We start from the raw sequence: 26,485 nt of genomic DNA on the forward strand, positions 1-26,485 counted from the left end.
GATTTGCATGTTTATTGCTGCCTATCCACAGACACACATTTGAATGAATGTGCACAAATCCTGCTATAAACAGCGCAGTGCAGTGCCAGATGAAAAAAACAGAATAAGATTGTACTGAATAGAAATACTTCTTGTAAACAGACCATAACATACTCACAGCCAATCAACATGACGCATATGGAAAAGATCTTCTCCGAGTTGGTGTTTGGAGAAACATTTCCAAAGCCTACGCTGGTCAGACTGCTGAAGGTGAAGTAAAGAGCCGTGACGTACTTGTCCTTGATAGAAGGACCAGAGCTGGGATCGCTGTAGTTGTATCTCTTCCCTATGGACACGCCCAGATTGTCCAGCCAGCCAATGTTGTGCTCCAAGTAGGGCTTCTCCACATTGCCGATAGCGTACCATATGCAGGCTAACCAGTGGGCAATTAGGGCAAAGATGCACATGAGCAACATGAGCACTGCAGCTCCGTATTCAGAGTAGCGGTCCAGCTTCCTGGCTACACGCACCAATCGCAGGAGCCTGGCTGTCTTCAACAGGCCAATCAGGGTGGTGGTCTAATGTAGAGTAAGGGAGTTTATTAGTAACAGCAATGGTAGTTTGAACATCAGTGTGTCAGACTAAACAGTGTTGGACATTTCTGCACCATACAAAAAGTTCTTATGTTTTCTTTTTATTACCAACAAATCTAAAGCTGTGACGAATCAAGAGTCACTTCACAAACTTAGACAATCAGTTTCCTTAAGGGAGACAAAAAGGCAAAGACCCTATTATGGCCGCTCCTCACTGTTCTTTGGTCAAAGGCAAATTAACAGAGGAGTGAAGACACCACAGATAAATTCTCATTTATTCAACCCGAAGCAGAAGTGTCCCTCACTTGATGAGTCCCAGAGAGTTTTGTAGCTGCCTTTGTGTCTTCAAGAAATGTTTTAACAACTCTCACTGCCATTTCCATTAGTGTGGACGTTTATTTACTTGACAGTTACAGAATGACCTTTGAAAATGAAGTCAATATCTACGCAAGAAAGACACTTTTCTTCTGAAGCAGTTTGCTCATACTATATTCTATTATAGGTAAAGCAAAGGAGAGAAAGAATTCGACATCTTTCTAATCCAGATCTTTGGGTGAAAAAAAATAAAAGTTGTTGAAATGCTAGTTTGAATTTTTCCAATATTACGGCATTGTCATTCACAGTACTGCCAGCACTTTTTTTTGGGGAGAAATTAGCATCTCCACAAGTAAATAAAACTGGCTTTTTAAAATCTTTTTATTTTGCTTTGCTGACTGAATTTGCCTTTGTTACAACAATGCCATGAGCAAGAATATGTGTACGTCTATAAGGTTTGCAACCTTTTTATAGTGTAACATAAGACCATCTTTTGCACTCTTTTTCAATCAACAACGGAGGAAATCTGGCTGTGCCAATGTTGTATGAACTTGACGCAACACATTTGTTTGGTGTCAAGGTCATAACCAATGTTTTTGTGTTTAACACTTAATTTAAATATTAATTAATTATATTTTGAACAAGAAAACTGTACAAGCCAACTTTTAACTTTTTCTTAAGGTGGCTGTTAGATTGGATCAGCGGGAGCATGTGGGATGCCCTGGCAGTCATTGGTTGTTATGGGAGGGTCAATATTAGGGTTTAGGGATATTGGCAAGTCGATTGACAGTGAAACAACCAATTGTCGCAGAGTTTGATATTAAATCTGCATTTGTGTGCTTCTCAGCTGATCATAAAGTAGTCATGTTTTAGTGATGGATTTTATTCTTGTTCTCTATCTAAACCAGAAACTAAAAAAAAAAACACCAAAAAACCTACATTTAAATATCGGCAGTATCAAAAGTTGAATTGAATGATATTAAAGTATTAAATGTACCTGCACAGGCGATTATGTAATATGGCTGTTTAGCAGCTCTCTCTCTGTTCTTCTCTAATGGGAACAACATTTAGGGGTTCAAGTTGGGACAAAGCACTCAACTTCTTTTCCATCAGATTCGCAGTGAAACAGCGTGAAATAAATCTGTTGTTTCTATTTCTATAATAATTGTTCTTCACAAAACACTGCATGATGCCAGTTTTTCATAATGCTTTTCACAATATGTTCAATCTTTTGGTAAGGCTAAGTTGTTTTGAAAGCAACTCGACTACTACTCTAATCAAAAGGTTTATTTAAGCGCTTGTAGGTTAAAACCGTCTTATTAAGCTGCTAAATTAAATGAGCCTTGTGAAAACCATCTGCCACTATCTCGGTTGCTTTTATTTTCTGAATGAGGATGCGGTTGGAGGGGGACTTTGTGTGCTCGGTCTGAAAATAGATGTCATTAATCGCCATGTCATCACAGTATATGTCAACTTATTTAAAGACCTGGAAAAAAAAAGAAGTTAGTATTTCCTCTTTATTTAATAAAAAAACAAAAAACAAAACAATTCCAATTGAAAATCCAGTGAGCTGTGGCGAACAGTCTTGATAAGGTAAATGAGAACATGTTTTACTGGGAAATAACGGTGCAAAATGTCCCAGGACTGTTTTGTTCGTTACTGTCTTGCGATAGAAACAGATGTCCATTTTCCTTTTGATTTGTTGTCATTCACTGAACTGACTCAGCAGCAGTGATGGAAAAGATGATTATGGTTTATAATCAGGAGCTTTTCTGGTGTAATGGAGTGCCTACAAAGCACGATAAAGCCCTGAAGTGGATCCAGAGCCTTAGGGGACATATCCTACCAACAAACAAGCCAGCAGGCCTGGCAGCCAGCCTACCAATGGCCATCTCACATCTGCATGTAAGCTGTGCACACAGCCCCGCTGGCTTGCTCCTCACATAAATGCATCATTGATTGCCATTTGGTAAGCCATTAATCCGTGTAAATGGATTCTAGAATGAGGACCATTCCAAAAAAATACAAATAAAAAAAATTAAAAAAGAAAGAAAGACAGAGAAAAAGAAAAAATAACATGTAATTTCAAGTAATCCTTTCAGAGCCGAGACAGAAAGATTCAGGCTTTAAGTCGTGGCCCAGGGGCACAAGTCTGGAGTTAGAAAATGCTTGGGGGGGGGGGGGATGTGCAGTAAAACTCTGTGGGAGGGTAAAAAAAACCAGGTAAAAACAATATATGAATTAAAGATAACATACCTCATCTGATCCCGAGCCAAAGATAAGAAGGTCAAAGGGTATTGCTGCCACCATGTCTATAAGGAACCAGCCTTTAAAGTAATGGATTGCTATTCTAGCTGGATGACTGACCACTTCCTCATTCTGGTTTACGTAAGTGGTCCTGAAGTTTATGAGGATGTCAATGATGAACATGATGTCCACCATTAAATCCACCACGTTAAGAGGGCTGCAGGAGTATCCGCATTCGCGCCTCTTCTGCTCCTCTTGGTCATTGAGAAGAAAAGCAGCAGAGTAGGGAGTGAGGATTGCTGTGTAGATGACCAGCAGCAGGATCAGCCAATCCCACACAGCTTTGAAGGGACTGTAGTGGAGGATGGTGAACTTGTCAATGCGGGCTGTCTGGAGTTTGTACTCTGGCAGCACATCAGCTCCGAGTGACAGTACCTGGAGGAGAGGTAGGGCAGGGTCAACCTCTTACTTGCCAAAATTCACCGATATTATTAAAGCTTTATTTTCTTTTTTATGATTCGCCCCCTAATAAATTGATTAGAGATGGTCCCAAGTCCACAAGGTGATTTATACAGCTCAGACTTCCAACTGACTGACTGAACTGACAGCAGTTGTGACACCCGATGTGTCCTCTGCAGTCAGACTGTGTTAGGCAAAGGCAGCCATTACGTCTCTGTCCAGGCACCATGAATAATGGGAGTGCCGCAAACTTGTTCTACATTTGCAAGAGGTACATTGCATTACGTTCGGAAAAGTCACTTTACTGTTCAGATGATAAGCTATGTAGGTTTGTACTGAAAGGTATTATTTTACATTTCTGTAAGCAAACATTTGTTTTAATTTCCCCCCATAATCGATCTCTGGCCAGATGGTAAATTATTCAGCAGGAAGGCCACGCCGTCCCCTGCTTTTGGCTTAATAACCCGTGGCATACAAAGAGAGATGCTTCTCTTTGGCATAAACTAGTGTAGGACTGAGGATGAGGGACACCGGGTCTTTCTATTCTTTTCAGCACATTACCCTATCTTCAACGCATGAATTATAGATTTCCCCATGCTAGCAGTCAGGAAGCAGATGCAGCGTTCACATCTCTGCAGTGTCTCCGAACTCCAAATGAAAGTCAGCAGGGAGGGAAAGCATTTAATCACTGTGATGGTTCTTTTTCATTTATGAATGAGAAAGCTGCGTCGAAAGAGGTTTAAGGTTTCTGAGCTTCTGTTTTTGCTTGGTTGTTGCTGACGTTGCCTGCAGGTACTACCAGCAATGTTTTTTCTGTACTGTTGTTTTCCTTCTAAATAAAAACTTGTTGTTATTTGACAGAAAAGTTTAAGCCCAAGAATATGAGCATGTACAATTTTGGCTTTCTGCCTTACATCATGAAACGTGTGTATTAGATAGTTAGGCGTTGACTGATGAATATTAGCATGTCTAGCTCTCCTTGGTATTTGCTGCCAGACTCGTCAGAAAGGAATTATGACACAATATGACCTTTTTTTTTTTTTTTTTTTTTTTTTACCGTATGACAACACTGAATCCATGCTGACTTTTAAAATGTCATGAAACTTTGACTTAAAACGATATTAAATAATACATTTCTTCAAGAAGGGATCAGTGGAATTTTCTTTCACCCTTTCTGAATCAGTTACCTGCAGCTCACTATTATCCCCACTTTCTCTGAGAAGAATGCCTTTTCCAGGATAATGTCACTTCTCCACTGTTGTTTTGGATGTCAGCAGACGGGCCAGGAGCTACCTCACTAGCACATGGAAATACCAGCTGCTTTATTTCACCTGCCAGCAAAAAATATCTAACATGTGCTGGACATCAGTGTATTACTCTCACCCACAACCTGCCTTGGAGGCATCCGAACCATCAGCAATCATCACGGGACACCTACAAACACTGCTAATTGTGTTCTTTGAAATACAGGCCTAATGATGAATAAGAATTGAACCCCAAGTCTCCCAATGGTAGCTGATGAGTTTGACTAGATGCCACAGTACGACCCGTATGATACAAAACTATTAAACCCACCTGTGTGACTTTTTCTGTGACGTTGTGTGTTCTGTCTTTGACCTTTGGTGCTATGATGGCTTTCTCAGATGTCGGAGGAGAATGAGTCTTCCTATCAGTCCCCTCTGAGAAGTTGAGGGCAATCAGAGGCATCTTGTTGATGGTGCTGTACTTGTTGATGTTGGAATCAGAGGTAGAGCCAAGCAGGCTGGACTTCACATGGTTGAAAGGGCCTAGCGGGACACAGCAGAGAGCTCACATGAGTGCTCTCGGTCAAATCATCTTGGTTCACTCAACGACACTGAGGATATACGTTTTGAAAATGCAAATAATCTAGATGTAAATATTGTTTATGAACAAAATAAATGTGCCGATAAAATTCATTTTGTGAGCAGAGTTTGAGATATCGATTAACACTTTATTGAAATAATGATTAATCATTTTTCAGGTTTGTATGCATGAAAGTACATAAGATTAAAGGAGCTGATTTTTATACCTCATTTCCATGTTTTAGGGTTGACATAACAGTAGAGCTTGTTTACTGCAGGTCTATTTATAGCCTCGTATACTTTTCTTACACAGCACAGCTGACTAATGTAGTCTGCCATCAGTGGGGGAACTACAGCGGATTATTTGCTATTTTCTTCTGCAAATGGAAAATTCACAACAACACAGCTGGCTAATATTTTTGGGAACTGAAGTTATCTGTAAACTAGAACAAATTAAAAAAAATTGAGGAAATTGTGACAAGCTTTGAAAAATTTGGACCTATACTGTGTTCTTCTGTTATGCATACATCAAGTAAAGTGTATGCGGCAGAAGTACATCTCTGACTGAAATCATTTTATATGGAATATCATGTGTGGCAACGAAGAGTTTCTGAGCACAGAGAAAGTGTCTAAAGAATCAGATGTTCCTTTTTGGCTGGCTGTGCAGTATCTTTGAACAATAGTTATTTCACTATCAGATAATAAGCATCTACAGGATTCACACAAGTTAATCCACAGGCAATGTTTTGAGTGGCATTTTATGACAGCAGACACGATGTGTATGCGATTACATTATAATAATTATTACTATTATTACATTATTTGATAGACAACTGATGTGACAAAATGACTTCACTGGTCTAAGTACACAATCATGTCACATAATTAGGTGCAGTAAGCCCACTCAACCTTTTCAACCAAAGTGGATTTCTGAGGAGCATTCATGCTGATTGAACAATGAAATCATAGGCGGGAATACATGATTACCTCTGAAATGGTCACTATTGTCTAAAGGCAGCATTTAGTGGACAGAGTAACTAAAGGAGAAACATTTTAAAAATACAAAAGGTTGATAAGAAAAATAACTCTATTTGGCATTATTTTGTTGACCCAGCTATCTTATTAGTGAGTTAACGATTGCCTACATTATAATGCTGTCAATCATAATGTGTTGTTGGGCCACGACAGTATCATGCAGTAATCACTGAGATATGAACTGTAGCACATATTGCAGTACGTACCTTCACCTGTGTGCCGAACCCTGAACATGCTTTTGGAATTAGAGCTATAGCCCTCGATCTCATGGACTGATGAGGCTCTCCTCATGCTGTTAATGCTGTCTCTGGGGAAGGTGTTTGACAGCGAGGTAGAGGACTGGTGTGGCTCTGTCTGGTACAGCTTCTCCCAGGGGAATTTAGGCGATGAATGGTCAAGTGGTTCAGGACCCACGCTGGCCTGGGAAGAGTGGTGGCTGGAGCCTATGAGGGCATGCGTGTCATTGGCCTCAATGGGACTGCAAATGCTCTTGTTGGGTGAGGGGAAGCTCTCCAGGGCCACCGAGTCCTCATCCTCTTTGGGTGAGTCCACCAGGACAGCATCTGGGTCCTCTTGTGGAAGGGATTGCTTGTTGGTATTCATTAGGCTCAAAGCGGCTCGGCGGAAGCGGAAGAATCTACTCCTCCCTAAAAATTGAATTGAGATGAAATTAGAGAAAACCTTGTTAAGTTTTCAGTGAACAGCACTAAAAAATAGGATTGTCCCAAAATCCTTTTCCTACATAATGAGCAATTAGATTCATGGTTGGATAACAGCCCTCTTCAGCCTGAAAAACACGAGACTCACATCACATACCCTCAGTCAAGGGTCAAACATGAAACATGTCTAATTAATGATGGAAATTGTGGATTTTGGTCCTGATTTCATAAGTGTGACATGCTATGATTACTTTTTTCAAACTAATCTGTTACAGGATAATGTATTCATCCCGTTATACACTTCTTGCCAGTTCTGCAACAATTTCTGTAACTAGTGCTCCACATCTTTTATTTTTTTAATTACACTGATCTTTGAAAATGAAGACTAAGTGCAAGAGATTTGTTGTTACTATATTACATCATACTGTCTCTCCTTTTAGTGCAAATAGACGGGAGAAAACAAAACTTTTCCTTATTGTGCCTCCTTTACTTGAGACAAGAACACCTTTTTTTACACAGCCAATTTTTTTTTAAATGGACACTGGCAACAGTTAATGACCCTTGGGACAAAGTAAAAGTTTTGCCTCATTAACAATAGAGAGCGGTGAAAGTGAACCCTGTCTCACTCGTGAGTCCTCCATCCCTCAGCAACCTCCTTATGTAACATCATTGCCATCTGTTTCCATTCCCTGGCCAAATGTGCTGATGTTACAACTACAGCCACTTACAATAGAGGCATGACACTCGACAAGTTTCCTGGAGTGGAACCTGATGGCATTGTGAGCCAGGAGATGGACGACCCTACTGTCTCTTCTCTGCAGGGAGACTGTCTACTGGGAATGCATTGGACTACTGCTAAGGCTGAATGCTTATATAATGCCTTTATAACATATTTCAGTTATAAAAACATCTTTCCATATGAATTAGACAATATTTTATAGTGATGTCATCACTGGCACACATATAATGCCCTAAAATATAGCATGGAACTACATAAAGGAATTTAGCAGTAGACTGTATTATCCAAACTTGTAGTTCCTATATTTTAGTTTGCCAATGTAACCTATAAAAATAGAACAAATGTGTATTTGCGTGTTGTTTCCACAAGGTCTGAAATACACCGTCTATTCCATTGGGGTTCTCTTCATGTGAACTAACTGAACAATTGTTGGTATGAAACGTCCCACAATAGTCCTAATATTTTGACTCTCTCTATTTGTCACCTATAGGTGGTATAAAAATGGACGCAGTACAGAAACCTTCCTGACCATAATATTAACAACCTTTGTTATCATGTTAAGGGCCAATTACCTAATGTTCAATGCTCCAACTAAGATGGTGATCATAGTAACTATTACAGTAGTTATTAAACATCAGCATGTTAGCATTGTCCTTGTGAGCATAGCATGCACCCATAATGCTTTACAAAGCTCCAAGCATGGCTGCAAGCTGTAGGCCCTTAACCTAAACCTAAACTGTAGGCATACTATATTTGTCCTACGATATTTAGGAATGTTTAAAAAAAAAAAACCATAACATTAAGTGCTAAAGAGAAAACGGGGAAGGCAAAGATTGATTGAATACCAAAAAAAACCGCAACTTCAAATTCAGTAAAACTGCATTTGTAAATATCCAAGTAACAATATATTATCACATTTCAGCTGAAATAGTGAAACTAGAAAGGTGTTCCTCAGCCACACAAACAAATGAAACACGAGACATGAATTCGTCTTGAAGACATATAACGAGTGGAATAACTTTTGCCCACTGGTGCATCACGTCAGGGCCCAGTGACGGTCAGGTGTCCAAGCAGAGCCGTCAGGGCAAGCCGTTGTAAGCTAAGCTATATACTGTCATCCAGTCTACACACTATCCATGTGTCTGGGAAATCCACTGCTAAGGTTTTGATTGCCACCTTTCCACTTTGTGTACAAGACTTTTGGTTTTGAGTCTTAGCCTATTTTTATTTATGTCTTTATTCAAATGTTTCAAAACCACATGCTTTACTACAAAATAAATAGTCTATTGTTTCTACACGTCACTGGTTTATTTCAGCCGGTGGCTTTATTCTCAAATGTTATGAAGGAAGAAGGCATGCTGCGAAATGCTATTTTGTTTGTCCAGTCATCTCATTTGTGATGACTTGCATTGACATTGTGATGATTTTTCTCTCGACAGATTAATATTTAAGCAAGAAGCTCTTCTGCGAATGGACATGAAGTTAGCAGCACACTCTTAAGTGTGTGTGTGTCACAATTATGTGACGTTGCAGGTGTCCCTCATCATTGTTAAGGAGTAGTTGGCTCTCCCATTCTGGACTACGTTAAATTTGCTGACGTATGTGGCTTTATGTTCTTGCTTGAATTGAATTGCAGCTCATTACTGTTGTGCTTCCATTTGGTTTTATAGTTATTAGGGTGCAGAGGTATCTTCCTGAGTTGCTGTGCTTTAAACACTTCAGGATATTGAGTTAATGAAAAAATCCCCCCCCGAGTTTCTTGGACACTCGATCTTTTTATAGAATGTCTGTATTACTCATCCTGCTGTTTCTCTGGAGTTGTTATATTATTGCTATATTATTACCTTCCAAAGCTTTCCCTGAACAAGCCTATTATCAGCTCAGTGCTGTCTTCACATCTCTTCAGAGGTGGTTCTAATCTATTTCACACCTTAATTCCTGTGACTCGGATGACTCACGAAAAACTGTCATGTGATCTTAACAGGTCATGCTTGGCCCTAATGATCCTCCTGTGATGATCCTTTTAGCTGTGAATGGTCCAAAAATGGGTCACTTCCCACAGACTTGGTTCACTTGGTTCAGTGATGAAATATTTTCCAAAACAGAGACTCCAGTTGTCCACGATTTAGCACTTCTAAATGCCTCATTATCTTATCGCCTGGACGATGGAAATGTCTCACAAGGGAGACTAATTTCTTACAAGTAAAATACTGAGAGATACACGTCAACCTATATTCTCCCCAAAATATATGTCCAGTCTTGTCAGTAGGATGTTTTACAGCTGAGTGTAACTGGCCAGCAGGATGAGAATCAGCACCTGCGAGTCCATTGTGCTCCTTGAGCCGAGTGAAGGAGCTTCTCATGGTCTTCTTCCAAAGTGAGGGCAAGATATAGAGCGTGAGATTGACAGGAGGATTAAAGCAACAGTGGCAGTGATATGGACAATGTACTGGAAAAAGTCTGCCTGAGCCTGAGTTTTAATGTTTGATGATCCAGCTATGTCCTTAAACTGTGGATAATAGTCCAGAGAATTAGATTTGTGGCGAAGAGCCTGAACAGTAGAACTGACCCTCCTTTATACTGAAGGCACCAGCTGGGATGGGATTTTATTTGAGAGCTCACCGATTCCAGCTGAGTTTCAGAAAAACACAGATAAAAGAGACAGACTTCTATATTTACTCTGCAACTTAAATGTATTTGCACTCAATTTGATTCTTCCTCATTCTTGCCTGTATGTCCTATTTACCTGTTTTGGGTTAGTCACTGACTAAAAACATAATTTAGTGGGAATAGCTTGATGTGAGCATAGTGATGGAGAAACCCTCCAAAAGATGTAAACATTAATGTAAATGATCGTATTGTACGATGTATGATACATTCAGTTGTTGCTTGAACCGTCTCTGAGCAGCGTTTCTCTCTGCTGAGTAATTTCTAACTCTTGTATCTCCCTTCGGGCCTTGAAGGCATGCTGAATTTAGTCAACAGTATGGTTCAGATGGCAGTTTAGGGAACGAGGGATTACTCTCTGTCACACTCAGTATTGTGTGAGTTGACACCTGCCAGTTTATAACCTGCTGTCAACATCGGATCATAATTAGCTCCCCTATATGTCCAAAAATCACCTTTCAGAGGCTCCTACAAAAATACACAGGGCTCGACTATGTGGAAATCTTCTCCCTGATTATTTACAAAAAAAAGGTTTCTTTATTTTTCTTAAAGCAGTGAAGTGTCAAAGTTACTCTGCCAACGAGACGGCTGATTTAACGACCTAATGACCTGAAAGAAATTTCATTTGCAAGAGTGCCCATACTAGTTTTTGTTATCGACACTAATTATGGTCTGAATGCTGTTCAACACAACCAGAGAAATAATGATAATGTGGTGTGGAAATGCTCAATATATAAGAAAATATCTGCACATAATAAAGTCCGGTAGCATGCAGCCTCAATACAAAATGATTGGCACCGCTCTTTAAATCTCATTCAAACCAAGTATAGCATAGAGCTGCACGGTGATGCCCTGCCATTAGTGGAGGGCTGCTCAGGGACAAAGACAATGTTAAGGTCATACTGTAAGTGTGATGTGTGCATGTAGTCCCGACTCTTCGTCTCTTTGACTCCTCTAATCTAAAGTCACATCATATGTTTATCTGTCTCATTTACCCACAGGTTCCTCTGCTGAAGCACCGTCACAAGCAATCAACTCTGATTAGCAAAGTTAACAACAAACACATGACACACACACACACACACACACACACACACACACACACACACACACACACACACACACACACACACACACACACACACACACACACACACACACACACACACACACACACACACACACACTGCATGCACACACTTTACCACAAACAAACACGCAGTACAGCACAATGTCAGAGCCTTGCAGGAATTCATCCTGAGTGAAGTGGATAGCTGAGCTCTGCTCACAGAGATGCTGAATGCCTCCAATCAGAAAGGAGCAGGAATGTCTCAGACTTTTACACCTCCTGACACACATTCAAATAAAACTGAGAGAGATGTGGTGTACGCTCCTCTCAATAAACATTTTCTACAAGATAAGGTTATGTAAGCAGACCATTCCCTCCCTGCATGCACATGGTACATTTCATCGTTGTACATGTAAACAGCATTGTACTGCAAACTAAATAATGCACAGTTTTTAGAATAATAGAGGCTGGCTTCATGTTTGGAAGTTAGACTGTTCATGACGGGGAGCAGAATCTCCCGTGCTTAATTAGTGTCGACCAGATGTAGTGGGCTTTGGGCTGTTTTCACAATTTGATCCATCTAACTATGATACTATCCCTTGTTCAAGATGAGGAAGTCTGTATTTTATGTTACGCAATGTGCTCAGGTTTAATTTTGAAACGTAGAACAATATGACAACTGCTTCACATGAAATGCAATGTTGTGCATTTTTTTTTTTTTGCCCAGAAAATCCTGGTGTACAGTAATTTATTAGGTAAATGCAGATGAAATTCAGACAAATGTAGTGAAATCAAAGTGCTTTTTAGCTACTTTATAATAAGGAACGTATATCGTGGTACATATAGTACGTCACTGATGTAGTGGTATAGCAAATACTCACTTTGGTCTGACTTTGTGGGAGATGTGGGGCTTATCTTCTCCGTGGAGTTGTCACTTCCCTCATCTGCGACGCAATCAAAATTGAAGATAAACATCATCACTACGCCCTCTTCGTTCTTCACTGGGATTATGTGAGTGGTGCACTGAAAGTCAGACCCTGAAAGAGAAACAAAGAGTCAGTGCCAAAACAGCTGATTCATGCATTGCCTGTCTGCTTAGCATTTTTAAAAGGGTTATTGTGCGTGTGAGAGGTTCATAAACAAGCACTGTCACAATCACACAAGTCATTTTAAAGGCCATTATTTAGAATTTTAATTAGACTTTTTTTTTTTTAAATTACTTGCACCTTTCTCTGGTTTCCCATGAACGTCGAGGAAAACTGAGCAGAAGCTAAACCGATTTAAAGGTCAATGCCTGCATGTCAGAGCAGATAAGATAGTTGAGATAAATAAGTATGCCCGGAGGTTCAACAATGTTTAATGTGCGTGCTCATCTGCGTTGCAAGCCTACTTCTGTCATGTTCCAGGCGTGTTTTAATGAACGAGACGGAGCATAAACATTACGAAGCTGGCAGAAGTAGTTGTCAGTGTAATGCAACAGCCACAGCATACAGCAGCATGGTTTAGTATAACAGATCTAACAGTCAGGGCAGATTACAGCCAATTTAAGGGATTGCAGTGTGCACACAGGAATAATCACTAAAAATAAGCATCGTGTGAGGCAGCAGCGCAGAAACCTGGGAATATCACAATTTCTCAACCGCGCTGGTTATAGCTGTGTTAGCAGAAGCTATTAACGCCCGAGGGCACAACAACCCACCAATAAAACTCTCTACTCACTGGACTCTGAACAATAACACAATCTCCACTTTACAGCAAAGGTGACATCCAGGAACAGAGACCATCTCTTCTGCAGGAAAAAGATATGTTGACAATTTCTTCTGTTTTCTCTGAATCTACGACAGTTTTCAGCATGGAATATAAAACTATATTACATATTCAAATAAAGTCTAATCGAATCTTTCTTTCTTTTTTTTTTTTTACATAAACAATAATAAAGGTAGCAGTATATTGGAATTGGGCTATAAAATGAAAATGTCTAATAGTAGCACTGTTCCTTTGTCTGTCATATGTAGGTCTGTCTGTCATTCTGTCTGACTTGTTGTGTCGCTCCTGCTCGCAGAGGACACATATTACCAGTGTTCACTATAATCTCCTCGGGGCTCAGTGTCATCCTGCCAGCAGCATTCATTAGCAGTAGACTTGCTGTCTGACTAAATATAACAAGCTTGGTCTGCCTCAACATGCCAGAGTTCTGTTGGAAGGAGTTCTGCATCAAAACTCCCAGAGGTAATGCTGCATTGTCACCACCGACAGTATAATAATGTGATTTTAATCAGATGGAAAACAACAAAAGTGTTCGACTAGGCCATATTCAGTGTTCCAATGGTATCGAATTAGTTGACCGTAAGAAGAACTACAACATACAGTAGAATACCGTGTACCATATGTGGATAATAGCAGGTGTACAACACACACCCATTTTGACTGGTGTGACGGGTGTCTGGTGATGTTTCATTGTAAAGTAGGAGAGCGGCTTAGACAGCAGCGAGTCCTTCCTCACAAAATCCCCTTTTCATAAAAAGCACTTTCCTGCATTTCCCAGAAATCCTTCACCTAATTCTACGCTGTCTCAGTAAAAGGGAACATATTTGGTACTGACATCGATTCATTCTTTTTTTCAGAGACAAAGGAAAAGTTGGTCAATGAGACAGTATGTTAGAAACAACTTTATGATTAATCCGGAATAAATAAAAAATGTGGGTTATAAAACATCAAACGTTTTTTTTCTCAAGAAAAAAATCTGCACTGACTGATGTTTTCAGTCATTCTTTCAAACTTTATTCTAAAGTAGACAGTAGAGAGAATGTAGAAATGATGTGCAAAGTTCTCCAGCCAGAAAAATACGCTTTGACGACATTATTCAATATGTAATGTGTCCTAACTATCAGGGGATCCCAGGTTTTGTTCATCGCCTCCTCATTTCCAAGTATATCACTAACAGCACAGCGTATTCATGATGACATCACACATCTAATGTCAAGTTTCTAAACTGCATATGCATTGCAAAGGGTGCAAATAGCAGTTTTCCCAGTAAATCTTGGTCTGAGTGTACAATATATTGAGAAGGGTATTGCCAAGGAACAGAAATGTAAGACCTCAGTATAAGATAAATAATAAGATGAATGAGAAGTTATGGTACTTTTTATATGCGAGTTGTCAATGGCAAGTAATTTGAAATTATAGCCTTCAAAGGGAACAAGACACCTCCCTGAATGAGATATCAATGATTGCTTTACTTCAATATATAGCAAGGTGGTGAAGTCAGCTGACTATGGACTTCAACATTTCTATTCCTTATGTGAGAAACATCTCAAGCATGGAAGGCACTTTTCTGAATATAGTAATATAGCTTACTCTAAGTTTTTTTTTTTTTTTTTAAAGATTACATTTTGTTTCTTTGTTATTTGACAGCTGCAGTAGAAGTGTGTAGAACAGTTGATACAGCGAAGGTCGAAACCGGGTACTCGGCTGCTGAGAGCGTTTCCACCCATGTTGTATGCATCCTAACCACTCAGCCATCAGCTTTTCTGATCACAGCAATGAACTGTCCATTAAATATGAATTACGTAAGTTCACTGAATGCAGCAGAGAGCATATAAATTAGAAATAGTTTTTTTTCTTGGCAGCATTCGGGCATCCCTGCTACATGTTCGCATACTTACAAGTAAACATACCGTCTTCATTCTCTTAAAGAGCACTACCAGTGAAAATCAGGTTGTTGACCTTGTTAATGTTTCTTTGGTCTGTCAGAAGACAAAACAACAGCAAAATTAGCAGTCAACGCCTCTGAGACATTAGGGCATTTTTGTCTTTGAAATAACTTCAAAATATGTAATTTTGATGAGTTTCTGGGGGTTTAATCAATGCCAAGACGGGAATTTTAAGTACGTTTTTCTTTATAGAAGACTGCAGATATTACAAACATGTTTTGTCTTGTAGTCAGTTAAAGGAATAATGATGTAGCAGCATTATCAGTGAACTCTCAGGTGCTGTATGTGAGGAAAAATGCTGTAAAACCACCCATCTGAAAAATAGGAGTAGTAAATGAGTAGTTATGTTACTTAGCAGTTAATAGTAATCGTTGTTAATAACAACAGAGACCTAGTGTGCATTTTAGCCAAGAAGTTAAATTCAGCAGAAATATTTCTGGACTGCAGTATACCTTACCAGATGGGGAAACAATGGTCATGCTTAAAGGCTGAGCCATGGGGGTCTCCTCTCATCTGGTGTCCTGCTGAATGTCACCTCTACCAACATGGATCAGAGGAAGGCTTCTTCTAAGCGATACGCTGAATCAGCAGAGGCTGTGTGGATCTAAGTTCGATCTCACAACATCATATTCTCTGTCATTTATGTACACTTAAGTAAACGCCTACCGTGCTCCGATCCTGGTAAACAAGGACGCTCTGTGAGGAGAACAGGGAGAGCTCTTCTTTCCTCTTCCTAAAATCAGTGGCAGTGCACCATGTGATCATCAGAGTTACTGGCCTGAAGAAAGGCGGCCGCAGCCACTGATTGAGGACAACTACGTTATTCATCTTCTTTTTGACTTCCCACAGAGGCAGAGTCCACTTTTCTGCTGGAAAGTATTAAATGAACCCCAAGCTGACTTGATTTGGTCTCTATTTTTATGCAGTTTCAACAATTAGGTTTCATCGCTAATTAATGCTGAAAATATCTTTAGCATTTAATGATATTTGTGTAAACTAACTCATTGTTTATTACTGTATTTAAAATTGAGATAATATCAGACCTGGTAAGAATCATGGGAGCCTAAACCAAATCTCATTATTTGGCAGTTTTTGATAATACAATCAATCAAAGTCAAACTTTACATTTTAAGTCAAACTAAAGCCACAAATATCTGAATAAAAGCTGAATTCATAAGAAAAGGTTCCGTTATTACGTCCACCAGGAAGGTTGTGGTTTGTGGGCAGTTTGTCTGTTTGTCGTATATGAAAGAGACTCGTGGGAGGATGTCGGATGGAGAACCTGTTATATTTACCAGATGCTACACATGTTGATTCTCGGTCCTTTGCGTCACGTCTTCGTTGCACTGTGCGGTGCTGCTCGTCACAGATTTATTGTAGCTCACCAACATGAAATCTGTAAAGTTTGATTTGTATCACATGCGTGCTTTATTCATGCACGCGTGTTCCTAAATGTCTCGCTAGTTTTAGACTTATCGTGCTATTTTAGATCTGCAAGCTCAACAGTTACCAAAAGCTTCTGTCTGCTCCACCTTCCTTCCTTGAAGGCGAGGGTTACTGAACTGGAAGTGCGGCTCTACATCCCATTAGCTGTGGTAACGAAGCACGGCTGCAGCAGCTGAGCTGACCCGGTGTAGCCGTTAGCCGTCCCCCGCCAGGTCGCCAGCAGCGGGGGGGACGGTTTGAAGAAAGCATCAAACAAACCCGTGACGACCAGTCGAGGCAAACGGCCGTCCACCTCCGAGTCCAGTTCTGTTTTAGGGTTCTTCCTGTTAAAAGGGAGTTTTTTCTCCCCACTGTCGCCAAATGTGTCCTCATATGTGACTTGTTGTATTTTGGGGTTCTGTAAGGTCTTAAACCCCCGAGATGATGTGCATTGTGGTTTTGTGCTTTATAGATCAAATTGGACAAAATTTCATACAAAAAATACAGTAGATGTTGGTAAAGTCACATAGTGACAAAACATTAGCTCGTCTAGAAATAGGATGACTCCATTTCACAATCCACGTTCATAGTCACCAATAATCCTGTAATATAATAGAGTTAATACAGCATATGGTTTCATAGGGGAGAACTCGGATATGTGGCCTCAGGTAGGCACGAGCGTATTTTGACACAAGTCTAATAGTTTTAGAGAAAACATCCAGATGTAAAAAGGGGGTTGTGTTTACAGATTTGCGTATCAGAGAGAAGTGGGCCGTCGGCCTCGGCGGAGGTCGGCGCTCCCCGAGCGCCCCGCTAGTTCAGAGCTGTGATGCCGCCCCCTGCAGAGGAACAAACTGCCGAGGGTGACAGAACTTCTCTGAACAAGTGTCATGATAAACAAAACGGTCAGCCAGTTTTAGGAGAAGCCGTATGCTCTTTTCCAGAATCTTTGAGGGAAGATTTCAGATTTCAGATTTGACCTATTTACACGTCATGATACCACTGTGTTTTACATTTGGAGCACAACTGCAGTTTGGAGAATTCCATTACGGTAGTTTTCCTCATGAAAAAATAAATTCATCCTTATGGTCCAGTTGAGAAGGAAGCTTTATGTAACATTAAAAACAACATTTCTTTCAATTCTCTGCCGGGGTATTGTTCATTTTTCATGTTACTTCTCAATAACTTGCATAATTCATAAAAAAGATCTGTATGTCTGCTCCTCTTAAGTTTATTTTTCTTAATATTTTCCCTGCCTGATCATGTTCATGTTAATAAAACCAGCACGGTGGGCATTGATTGGCATCACTGTACGTTTGTTAGTATCACAGTTAGCGGTGTTTGCTCTCTGCACCCCGTCTTCAGATGTCAGTATGCTTCAAAGGACCGAACAGCTCATGAAATCCGTTTGAAGAGAGACTGTTTATAAGTCGGCGACATAAACATAAAATGAAATCCATGTGAGCGATAGTGTAGAACATGTACCGCTGAAGACGGCTGGATATTTAGCTTTTCGGCTATTCAACCTTCCGTGTCATCTCCAGCGTTCAGCACAGCATATTATTATCCAATCATGGTCATAGCTGCTCGACATAGTTAACATCTTTGACAGTAAAGCAGTTTGTATCAGCGAGGGGCTGAATGTTGGTTCATTCGCTGACCTTTATACAGAGTGTTTCCTCGTGAGCCAAGAAATGTTATTTACACCTGCTTGAATGAATGGACAGTGTATTAAGACTAGCTCCCTTTTCATGATGGAAATTTCATTACTGTAGTTTCTATTTCCATCATCAATTATTAAAAGATTGCTGCTTAATCAAGTGATCCTTTGGACACTATTACAATGATGACTCACAGGTCAAACAGAGGTTATCTTAAAGACACATGCATAAATGCATCGTGTATATATTTGTATAGTAGACTCTTATACGTTGTTTAATCTTATTTTGAAAAGAGTAGCTATTTCTCATTTGCTTTTCTATTTTGATGTATCAAGGCTTCATATTAATCTGCATAAGCTGATCTGCTTTAGGAAGAAACATGAGTAATATTTTTTTTGTATCTTTCTACCAATGTGCCAGCCACAACTGCAGCTTTTAACCACAGCCCCACAACTACTGCCTGGTACTCCGGCTTGTATAACGAAATCTGACATGTTTCTCTTTTAGGGTTATTCTGCTTAAGCCAATACACAACATTACTGGGGCATAGCCCGTCAGGACTAGGGCATGCAGGCAGAGGCCATGCAAGCTAACCCTTTGTTTAGGGTCCTTGGGCCTTGTGGCAATATATCTCGCCTCAGTGAGACCGTCGCAAGCTACACAGCCTGGTCTAATTTCATCTTCAATCAGTGTCTTCAGAGCCATCAGGGATAACTAGCAGCTCCAACTTAAACAGAATTTCATTTGTGTTCACATTTATCAATTCATGACATTTTTTTGCATTATATTTTATTCTGTTTAATTTAGCACAAATGTTGGCAGATTGGATGCCGTGGATGGTGAAATGTAAGTTAACATACAGTAACTAATTAGGAGAAAAACACAGATGGTATAAACACAGATGGTATGGAGAGGAAAAGATGAAAATAGCGCATGGATTTCTAGTCCTAGCCAATGCAGAGTGATACCTGTATTATTAGTGTTCAAAGCTCCATTTCTCCTCCTCATGGTCCAATAAATTAGTTTCACCTCCTAATTATGGGCAGCAAGGTTATTTGTAGACATCAAACAGTTGTGATAAAGATACATAAAGGAGGCAGGATATGTCCAGTTTATTGTCCACAGATTTCAGAGGACTCAGTGAACTTCACTGGCTATTTAATAATTATATTTAACTATAATGAAAAAAGACAACTTAATTTACTCAAGCATCTTTTTCTGCATTATGTTCTGTAAACAGAGTTTACATATTGGCCAACATAGATGCTGATAGCGACGTATCTGTCATAGGCCAACATCGACCAATAAAACTGGCTGGCCGATACAGCGCCAGAAATTTACTTTAATTAAGTTACAGCATGTCATACAAACTTTTCACTCTACTTTATGTATATATATATATATATACTGTATATACTGTGTGTATATACTGATGATATATTTGCTTGGACAATCAGATTTCAGAAAACTGTGTTTTCACCTCATCCTGCACCAAAGAGGACTGAGCATGAAAAATGGATGTGCTCTTTTGGAGTGTAGTCATCCAAGTGTCCTGCAGCACGTCTTCTGTTCGCCCCCCCCCCCCCCAACCCCCGTCACTAAACCCTCAGCAGGGGTACACAGCCCCTCGGTCCCCTCGGTCCCCCCGTCCGTCCCCTCCGTCCCCTCGGTGGGGAGTCACCTATGAAACCCAGCACCCACGCATACCACATGTCATTCAGCACGGCTAGCTAAGCTGCCGCTGTTATGTAGCCATTATCCATTTAACTTCTCTCTGCTCCACGGTGTCAGCTTCCTTTTGTTAAGACTCATTCAGGTACAAAGTATTATTACACCCCATGGAATAGGATAGCTTTACAAAGCCATCAAGGGAAAGCATTTATCTCATTGATTATGTATCATAGCTGGTGGAAGACTGCATGTGTGGTAACTTCTCTCACAACCTGTCTTGGTGTTTCACACTGAGGGGAACAAATGAAAAGTGCTAAAGGCCTTTGCTGTGCTCATGGTCACCACATGGTCATGTACTCATGTACTTTTAATTTCTAAGCATACACATAAGCAGCTTAACTTTTTTTTGCCATTTTAGTGAAAAGAGCCAAAGCTTTGTTGCTCCTGATGTCACACGGCTTCCTCAAATCCAGAATCGTACTTTTTAAGATTTCTCCCTCTGGCTATTGACGGGAGAGAAAAGCAAATTACATATTTAGATTCCTTGAAATATATATATATATATATATATTGCATATAAGGCACATCTGAAGATCATAATTCAAGCAATATTTAGAGTGGCTGAAAGTGAGAGAAATAGAAGTCTGGTACCCGGTCTGACATAAGGATGGCTTATTTTATGATTTGTAACATACAGCAGGTGGATGGAAAATGGAGGGCTTTAATACAAAGGATTAGCTGATTTGCATTAGGACCGGTAACTAACTTGTAATACAGTTAGGAGAGGAAACATGGAATACATCCACTTTCCGCCCATCAACTTCAATTTGCAGACTGTCTCAAATCAATAAGGCTGCTGCTCTCAAGGGTGGCAGGAATCTTTCCTTCCCATATAGCAGTGAGAGCGTGAATTGTGTCCTCCATACCAGTTTAATGCATTTACTCTGTAAGCTGCTCATTCCCAGTCAGGGCGCTGTCAGCCCTGACATCTTTATTCATGAGCACACGCGCTCACCACAAATTCCTCTGAGGAGTATTAAGAGTTGTGTCTTGAAACCGTGATGCACACCAGGGAGGATTGTAAAGGGACTTTGAGCAGCGATTATGTTGGAAGGTTTCTGTTGCTCTCATCCGCCACGCTTCAAACATCACCGCCGTTTGGATGGAATTCAGAGCGTGCATGTCAGATGAGAAGATGGGGAACTAAATGAAGTTGCTTTAAAATTCTCCTCGTCGTAAACCAAGCTGCTCTCACGAACGAACCCTGGAGTGTGTTGTGTTTCTGAAAGAAATCTATTTTAGCAGTGTCGCAGCTGGCTTTTGGTTTCTTCATGATTAGCAAAAAGAAGAAGACTGAGCTGAGGACTGCTGATGGGAGATTAAACATGTATCCATGGCCTAGAATCTAATCAAACTCACAATTAAAAATTTAAGCCCTGGCTCCTTATGATTAAATAAAATATTACCCTTTTTTTTTTTTTTTCCAACTTAAGACTCAACATATACCATATGGCTGTACAAGCATAGGAAGTTATCAGTATAGTAAAGAATATGTTTTTAAAGGAACTGTATTGTGCAGAAATTGGAGCAAACACAGGTGCAAAATAAATCTAATATAAAAATAAAGGCACATCCACCAGAGCAGTATGTTAGGATGGAGTGTGTCCAGCTGATGGAGGAAGGTGGTCAAACCGGGGATTTGGTAACATCATATTAATGCTCTCTGACTCATACCAACAAATAAATGACAAACACAAGTCTGCCATTGAAAGGAGAGCATGCGAAGTTGTAATCACATGCGCAGCGATTTCTACAAGTCAGCGGTTTGATGTTCCGTCTACAGAAAGCAAGCGGACACCTTTGTTCCAGGCCACATGACGAAATGCTCCATGGAGCTTCAAATACAGTCAGGGCATCGAAAACATGTAAAACAGAACAAGTACTGAGTGGTGGAATCAGGAAAGAGAAAGCAGGGCAGCAGGTGACCCCCCCTACACCCCTACACCCCCTCCCCTCCACCTCCACCCCCCCTCCACCTCCCCACACACACACACAGCTTCTCACAGTCCATCAACACAAACACTGTTGTTCTTCTTATGACCTGATATAGCATCTATTGTTTTATCCTCCATGTTTCCTATTCTATGATGCATGTTAAATATAAAACTAAGAGGAGACACTATTTTTGTTACATGCTGTGAATCAGTAGACGTGTCCTGTAATTTTACTGCAATATGTTCTCAGCAACTGTATTTAATGTATTTCATATTTAATTATACTTACATACATGGAACCAAAGAGTAATGATATCACTAAACGACCCCACTTCAATGTGCATATTAAATGCAGCACTAATTGTTAGTTCTCTGCGTAATATGTTTTATTTTGCTGTACAAGAATCCTTCTGAAGTCTCTGCACCGTTATCAGGTTATCGTTATGAGGAGCATCAAACAGCATAAACTTGCAGGTAAGAGTTATTTCCCAGCTGACTGCTCTCCCTGTTTTCCTCTACAGGGCTGTACATCTTCTAAGGACTCTGGCTCGTTAGTAACCGGCTGACAGGCCACATCATGAAGTGGGTTCAGGAGGAGGTCCTCTCTCAGGACAACAAAGCTCTCTGCTCTGGAGCTGCCAGGTCAGTGAACTCACCATCCTTCCGGTGGTAGGTGATCTCCACCTTGCGCTCCTCAGACCCGAGCACTGCCTGCGTCACCTGGCTGATGGCCTGTTTGTCGGTCAGGTCACCGTGCAGGAAGTCGCAGGTGCACGGCTTCTGCATGATGTCCGATCTGGAGAAGCCGGTCATCTCGCAGAAGCCATCGTTGCAGTAAATGATTGCACAGTTCTCCACCCTGGCATTGGCTATCACAAATTTCCGGTCTGCATGAAAAGAAAAGAACCAAATATACACGTTTAATATGGATGAACTCTATCTGCTGTGGTACATCTTAATGAAACAAATAAAAGCAATCAGCAATCGAGTTGATGAAGTTCACTCAACCAACACTTTCAATGATTGTGTAGAATAAGAAGTACATTTTGTTCATCTCCTCTTTTGTTTGTCTTCTATAAATTCTGATGGCAAAATCACAATTTAAGGGTTTGACTAATTAGCGTTAAAATAAAGAACCTGAGAATAAATGGAAGTGTCTCCACTGCTTTAGTAGATCCTTCCCAAAAGAACATTTTAGGGTGACCAGATGAAGACGATACTTACTCTGCCCCTCGAATTTCCGTATAATTATTCCCAGGAATGTGTTTTGTGGCGCAACGTGGCCTCTTCTTACAGGCATGTTTCTGCACGATAGTCCACGATGTCCAGTGAACGCGTCTTCACAAGTCAAGCCCGAAGTTAGAAGCGTTGCCTCGGTGATGGTTCCTCCTCGCGCAGCCTCTCATGCTCGACGAGCACTCTTCCCACTTTAAATGACCTTCCCACTTCTGCGACCAGTTATTTATCCCGCTCGTGTACCGGAGCGTGTGAACGCGTCCTCGTCGACACGCGCGGAATCAGGGAGGATCGGTCGAGTTGGAGTCGGTTCGCGGAGCATCTCGTGTTGAGGATGCGCGCGAGCCCGACGTCCTCCGTCGCGGTTTGTTGGGCGCACACAGTGGCCAGTGGTTAACGTGCCAGCGGGAGTGACGTTGCTCTCAGGGGGTTTAGTTCCCTCCGCCTCGGGATGGATAAGTCCCAACCGCGTGCAGCGACACTGAGCATTATCGGAATAGATGCGCTTACAATATGCTGCCCGGAAAAACCAACATGATCCTGCCTGTCACACTGACAACACGTGTATACAGTGATTTTAAACTATACACTATATCCCACATTATTGTTCCAGTTTTTCTTAAAGCTCAGTGCATTCATACAAAAATCCTACTTTGCACGGTAAGCTTTGATGTTAGTAGTAATTAGGAGTGATATTAACATTAGTGAATGAATACCATCACATGCCAGTGGAACAATTCCTATAGTCCATGGTTTGACTTCCACAGAGAACACTTTTTTATTAACAAATGTTAGTAAGTCCTACTATTATGATTCACTAACTAACTTAATGATTAAATATCATTTTTACTAACCAATAAATTAATGAGTAATTATTAAAGAAAAGTGGCTTAGCACTGTGGGAAATATGCTTCTTTGATTTTTTTTTTTGAGTAGCTTGGTTGTGTACTTCTTTTTTGCTAGTCATGGACACAGCCAGTTATTCTCCTGTCTTATGAAGCTAACTGAAGGTTGGCAATTTACATTCAATTAACATGCATGAGTGATAGAAACTAAATGGAAACACTAGAAATTGCAATACTGTTTTATGTTGAAAGCAAGGTTGGGTTCATTCATAACTGAGCACATAAATGAAACTGGTACAAAACAACTTTCACAGACACTCATATTTCCCTATAACACAGTCAAAGGGCCTATATATACACCTACCATGAATTCATAGTGTTTTTACCCAGCTTACATTTTCTAAAGACTGTGTGGGTCTATACAAGGCAAGTGTATTTGTATAACACATTTCAACAGCAAGGCAATTAAAAAAGCATCAAAACATAAGGCAAAAGAAAAGGACATTTTAAAAACAGTGATTAAAGCATTAAAAACGGTCATTAAGACATGAAGCAAACTGAAAACGGATAAACGTTTAAAACATCGTCAGATCTGGTTCAGTGAAAGGCAGCAAACAGAAAACAGGCTGCACTCGACTGACATCTCCCCGACTGCACTGCTAGTTTTGTTTCATCTGTATGGGGGGATGCATATTACAACATTACACCTCAACAATTCAGATTTTGATGATCTCATGTTATTTTCAGCGTAGTTTGATTTAGTTTTAACCCGAGAAGAGGTTTATTTGTCTTATATAGCTGAAAATACTTGTTTAGCTCTGGGGGACTTTAGGCATCATTCAGACGCCAACAGCTTCTTAAAGTTGCTGTCCATGGTGCTGAAGAGGATAATAAAGTCAGGTGATGATGTAAATCCAGCATAGATGTGTTTTTGGCACACGTGGGTTGAAACTTTTAAGCACCAGTCACCCTTTTCTAAAACTGTTTACACAACAGCTGCTGAAGAACCGGTGCCACTTTTAGGTTCAGTTAATGATGCATCTGCTCTACAGTGTGTGTCTGATATGTTCACTGTCGCTCACATTGTGTTGAAGTGACAAGCATGGATATGCTGACGGAGCTGGATGCAGTGCCACCACTGAGCCTTGCTGCCAATTCGTCGTAATGGTCACTTGCGATACTGCAACGAAAAAAGCCTTTGAGTACATTGCCCATAAACTTTCAAGATAAAAGTGCCATTAGTGAACCTTTTTACGGACACAAACTGCAAGTCAATTATTCCTCTTTGTATAAAGACTTTTTAATCTATTGCGGTTTTATATTTGCAAACTTTTCCTTCCCAGAGATTTTAATCCGTATGATACAATCCCGATATAAAGTCTATGAACTCAGCAGAGCCAGCTGGGGAAACACTAATGTAAAGGAGGCAAACCCACAACCCAGAAAACATTTTTGGTTCTCAGCAAGAAATGCCCATGTGATACATCTTTGTTATACAGCCACACTGTTTTGTTAACAGGTTTTAGGCTGTTGTTTCTGGGCTTGTCAGAAGGTCATATATATATAAGTGGAGTAAAATACATTTATGCTGCATGAAAAGTAGAATTTTAATATACAACACAGTATAATATATCTGATTGCACAAAAAAGTGCTCCTTAGGTACCACTTTAATATGTATAGTTTCTCTCTTGGGGCACATTTCATGCTGGGATTGTTTTTCACAGTTAATGATGAAATGAGCTGCTTTTTTTTCAAAACATTTTGTTTTGAAGTTTCTTTGGTTTGGAGATAAGTTGCTGTACAAAGTTTACATTAGCATGAGGGGAGTTTGACTGAGGTGCTGTCCATGGTCCTGCAGGTCCTCTGGGAGCTGATGCATACCTTGATCATATGCAGTTACGTCCTTGCAGCCTCTCACTTTCTCTCTCTCTCTCTCTCTCTCTCTCTCTCTCTCTCTCTCTCTCTCTCTCTCTCTCTCTCTCTCTCTCTCTCTCTCTCTCTCTCTCTCTCTCTCTCTCTATCTCTCTCTCTCTCTCTCTCTCTCTCTCTCTCTCTCTCTCTCTCTCTCTCTCTCTCTCTCTCTCTCTCTCTCTCTCTCTCTCTCTCTCTCTCTCTCTCTCTCTCTCTCTCTCTCTCTCTCTCTCTCTCTCTCTCTCTCTCTCTGTCTCTCTCTCTCTGTCTCTCTCTCTCTCTCTCTCTCTCTCTCTCTCTCTCTCTCTCTCTCTCTCTCTCTCTCTCTCTCTCTCTCTCTGTCTCTCTCTCTCTCTCTCTCTCTGTCTCTCTCTCTCTCTCTCTCTCTCTCTCTCTCTCTCTCTCTCTCTCTCTCTCTCTCTCTCTCTGTCTCTCTCTCTCTC

The 26,485-nt window shown here is 40.5% G+C and overlaps 1 protein-coding gene across 2 annotated transcripts in view; it reads right to left on the reverse strand.

Moving 5' to 3' along the window:
• LOC138623151 (voltage-gated inwardly rectifying potassium channel KCNH7) overlaps positions 1 to 23,664 on the reverse strand; it is a 38,697-nt gene extending 15,033 nt beyond the window's left edge. For both annotated transcript variants that reach the window (XM_069702470.1, XM_069702469.1), the window contains exons 1-7: positions 23,274 to 23,664; positions 22,706 to 22,936; positions 12,467 to 12,622; positions 6,658 to 7,098; positions 5,169 to 5,380; positions 3,144 to 3,569; positions 158 to 557 (exon numbers count right to left, since the gene is read on the reverse strand). In XM_069702470.1, the coding sequence (XP_069558571.1) occupies positions 158 to 557; positions 3,144 to 3,569; positions 5,169 to 5,380; positions 6,658 to 7,098; positions 12,467 to 12,622; positions 22,706 to 22,936; positions 23,274 to 23,349 (1,942 nt within the window). In that variant the 5' untranslated portion in view covers positions 23,350 to 23,664. The remainder of the gene's footprint in view (positions 1 to 157; positions 558 to 3,143; positions 3,570 to 5,168; positions 5,381 to 6,657; positions 7,099 to 12,466; positions 12,623 to 22,705; positions 22,937 to 23,273) is intronic.
• Positions 23,665 to 26,485: the final 2,821 nt, after the last annotated feature.

Source organism: Brachyistius frenatus, unplaced genomic scaffold (genome assembly GCF_029030835.1).
Source record: "Brachyistius frenatus isolate BFR_SWC_R1_liver_20210118 unplaced genomic scaffold, ASM2903083v1 Contig_42, whole genome shotgun sequence".
NCBI lineage: Eukaryota > Metazoa > Chordata > Actinopteri > Embiotocidae > Brachyistius > Brachyistius frenatus.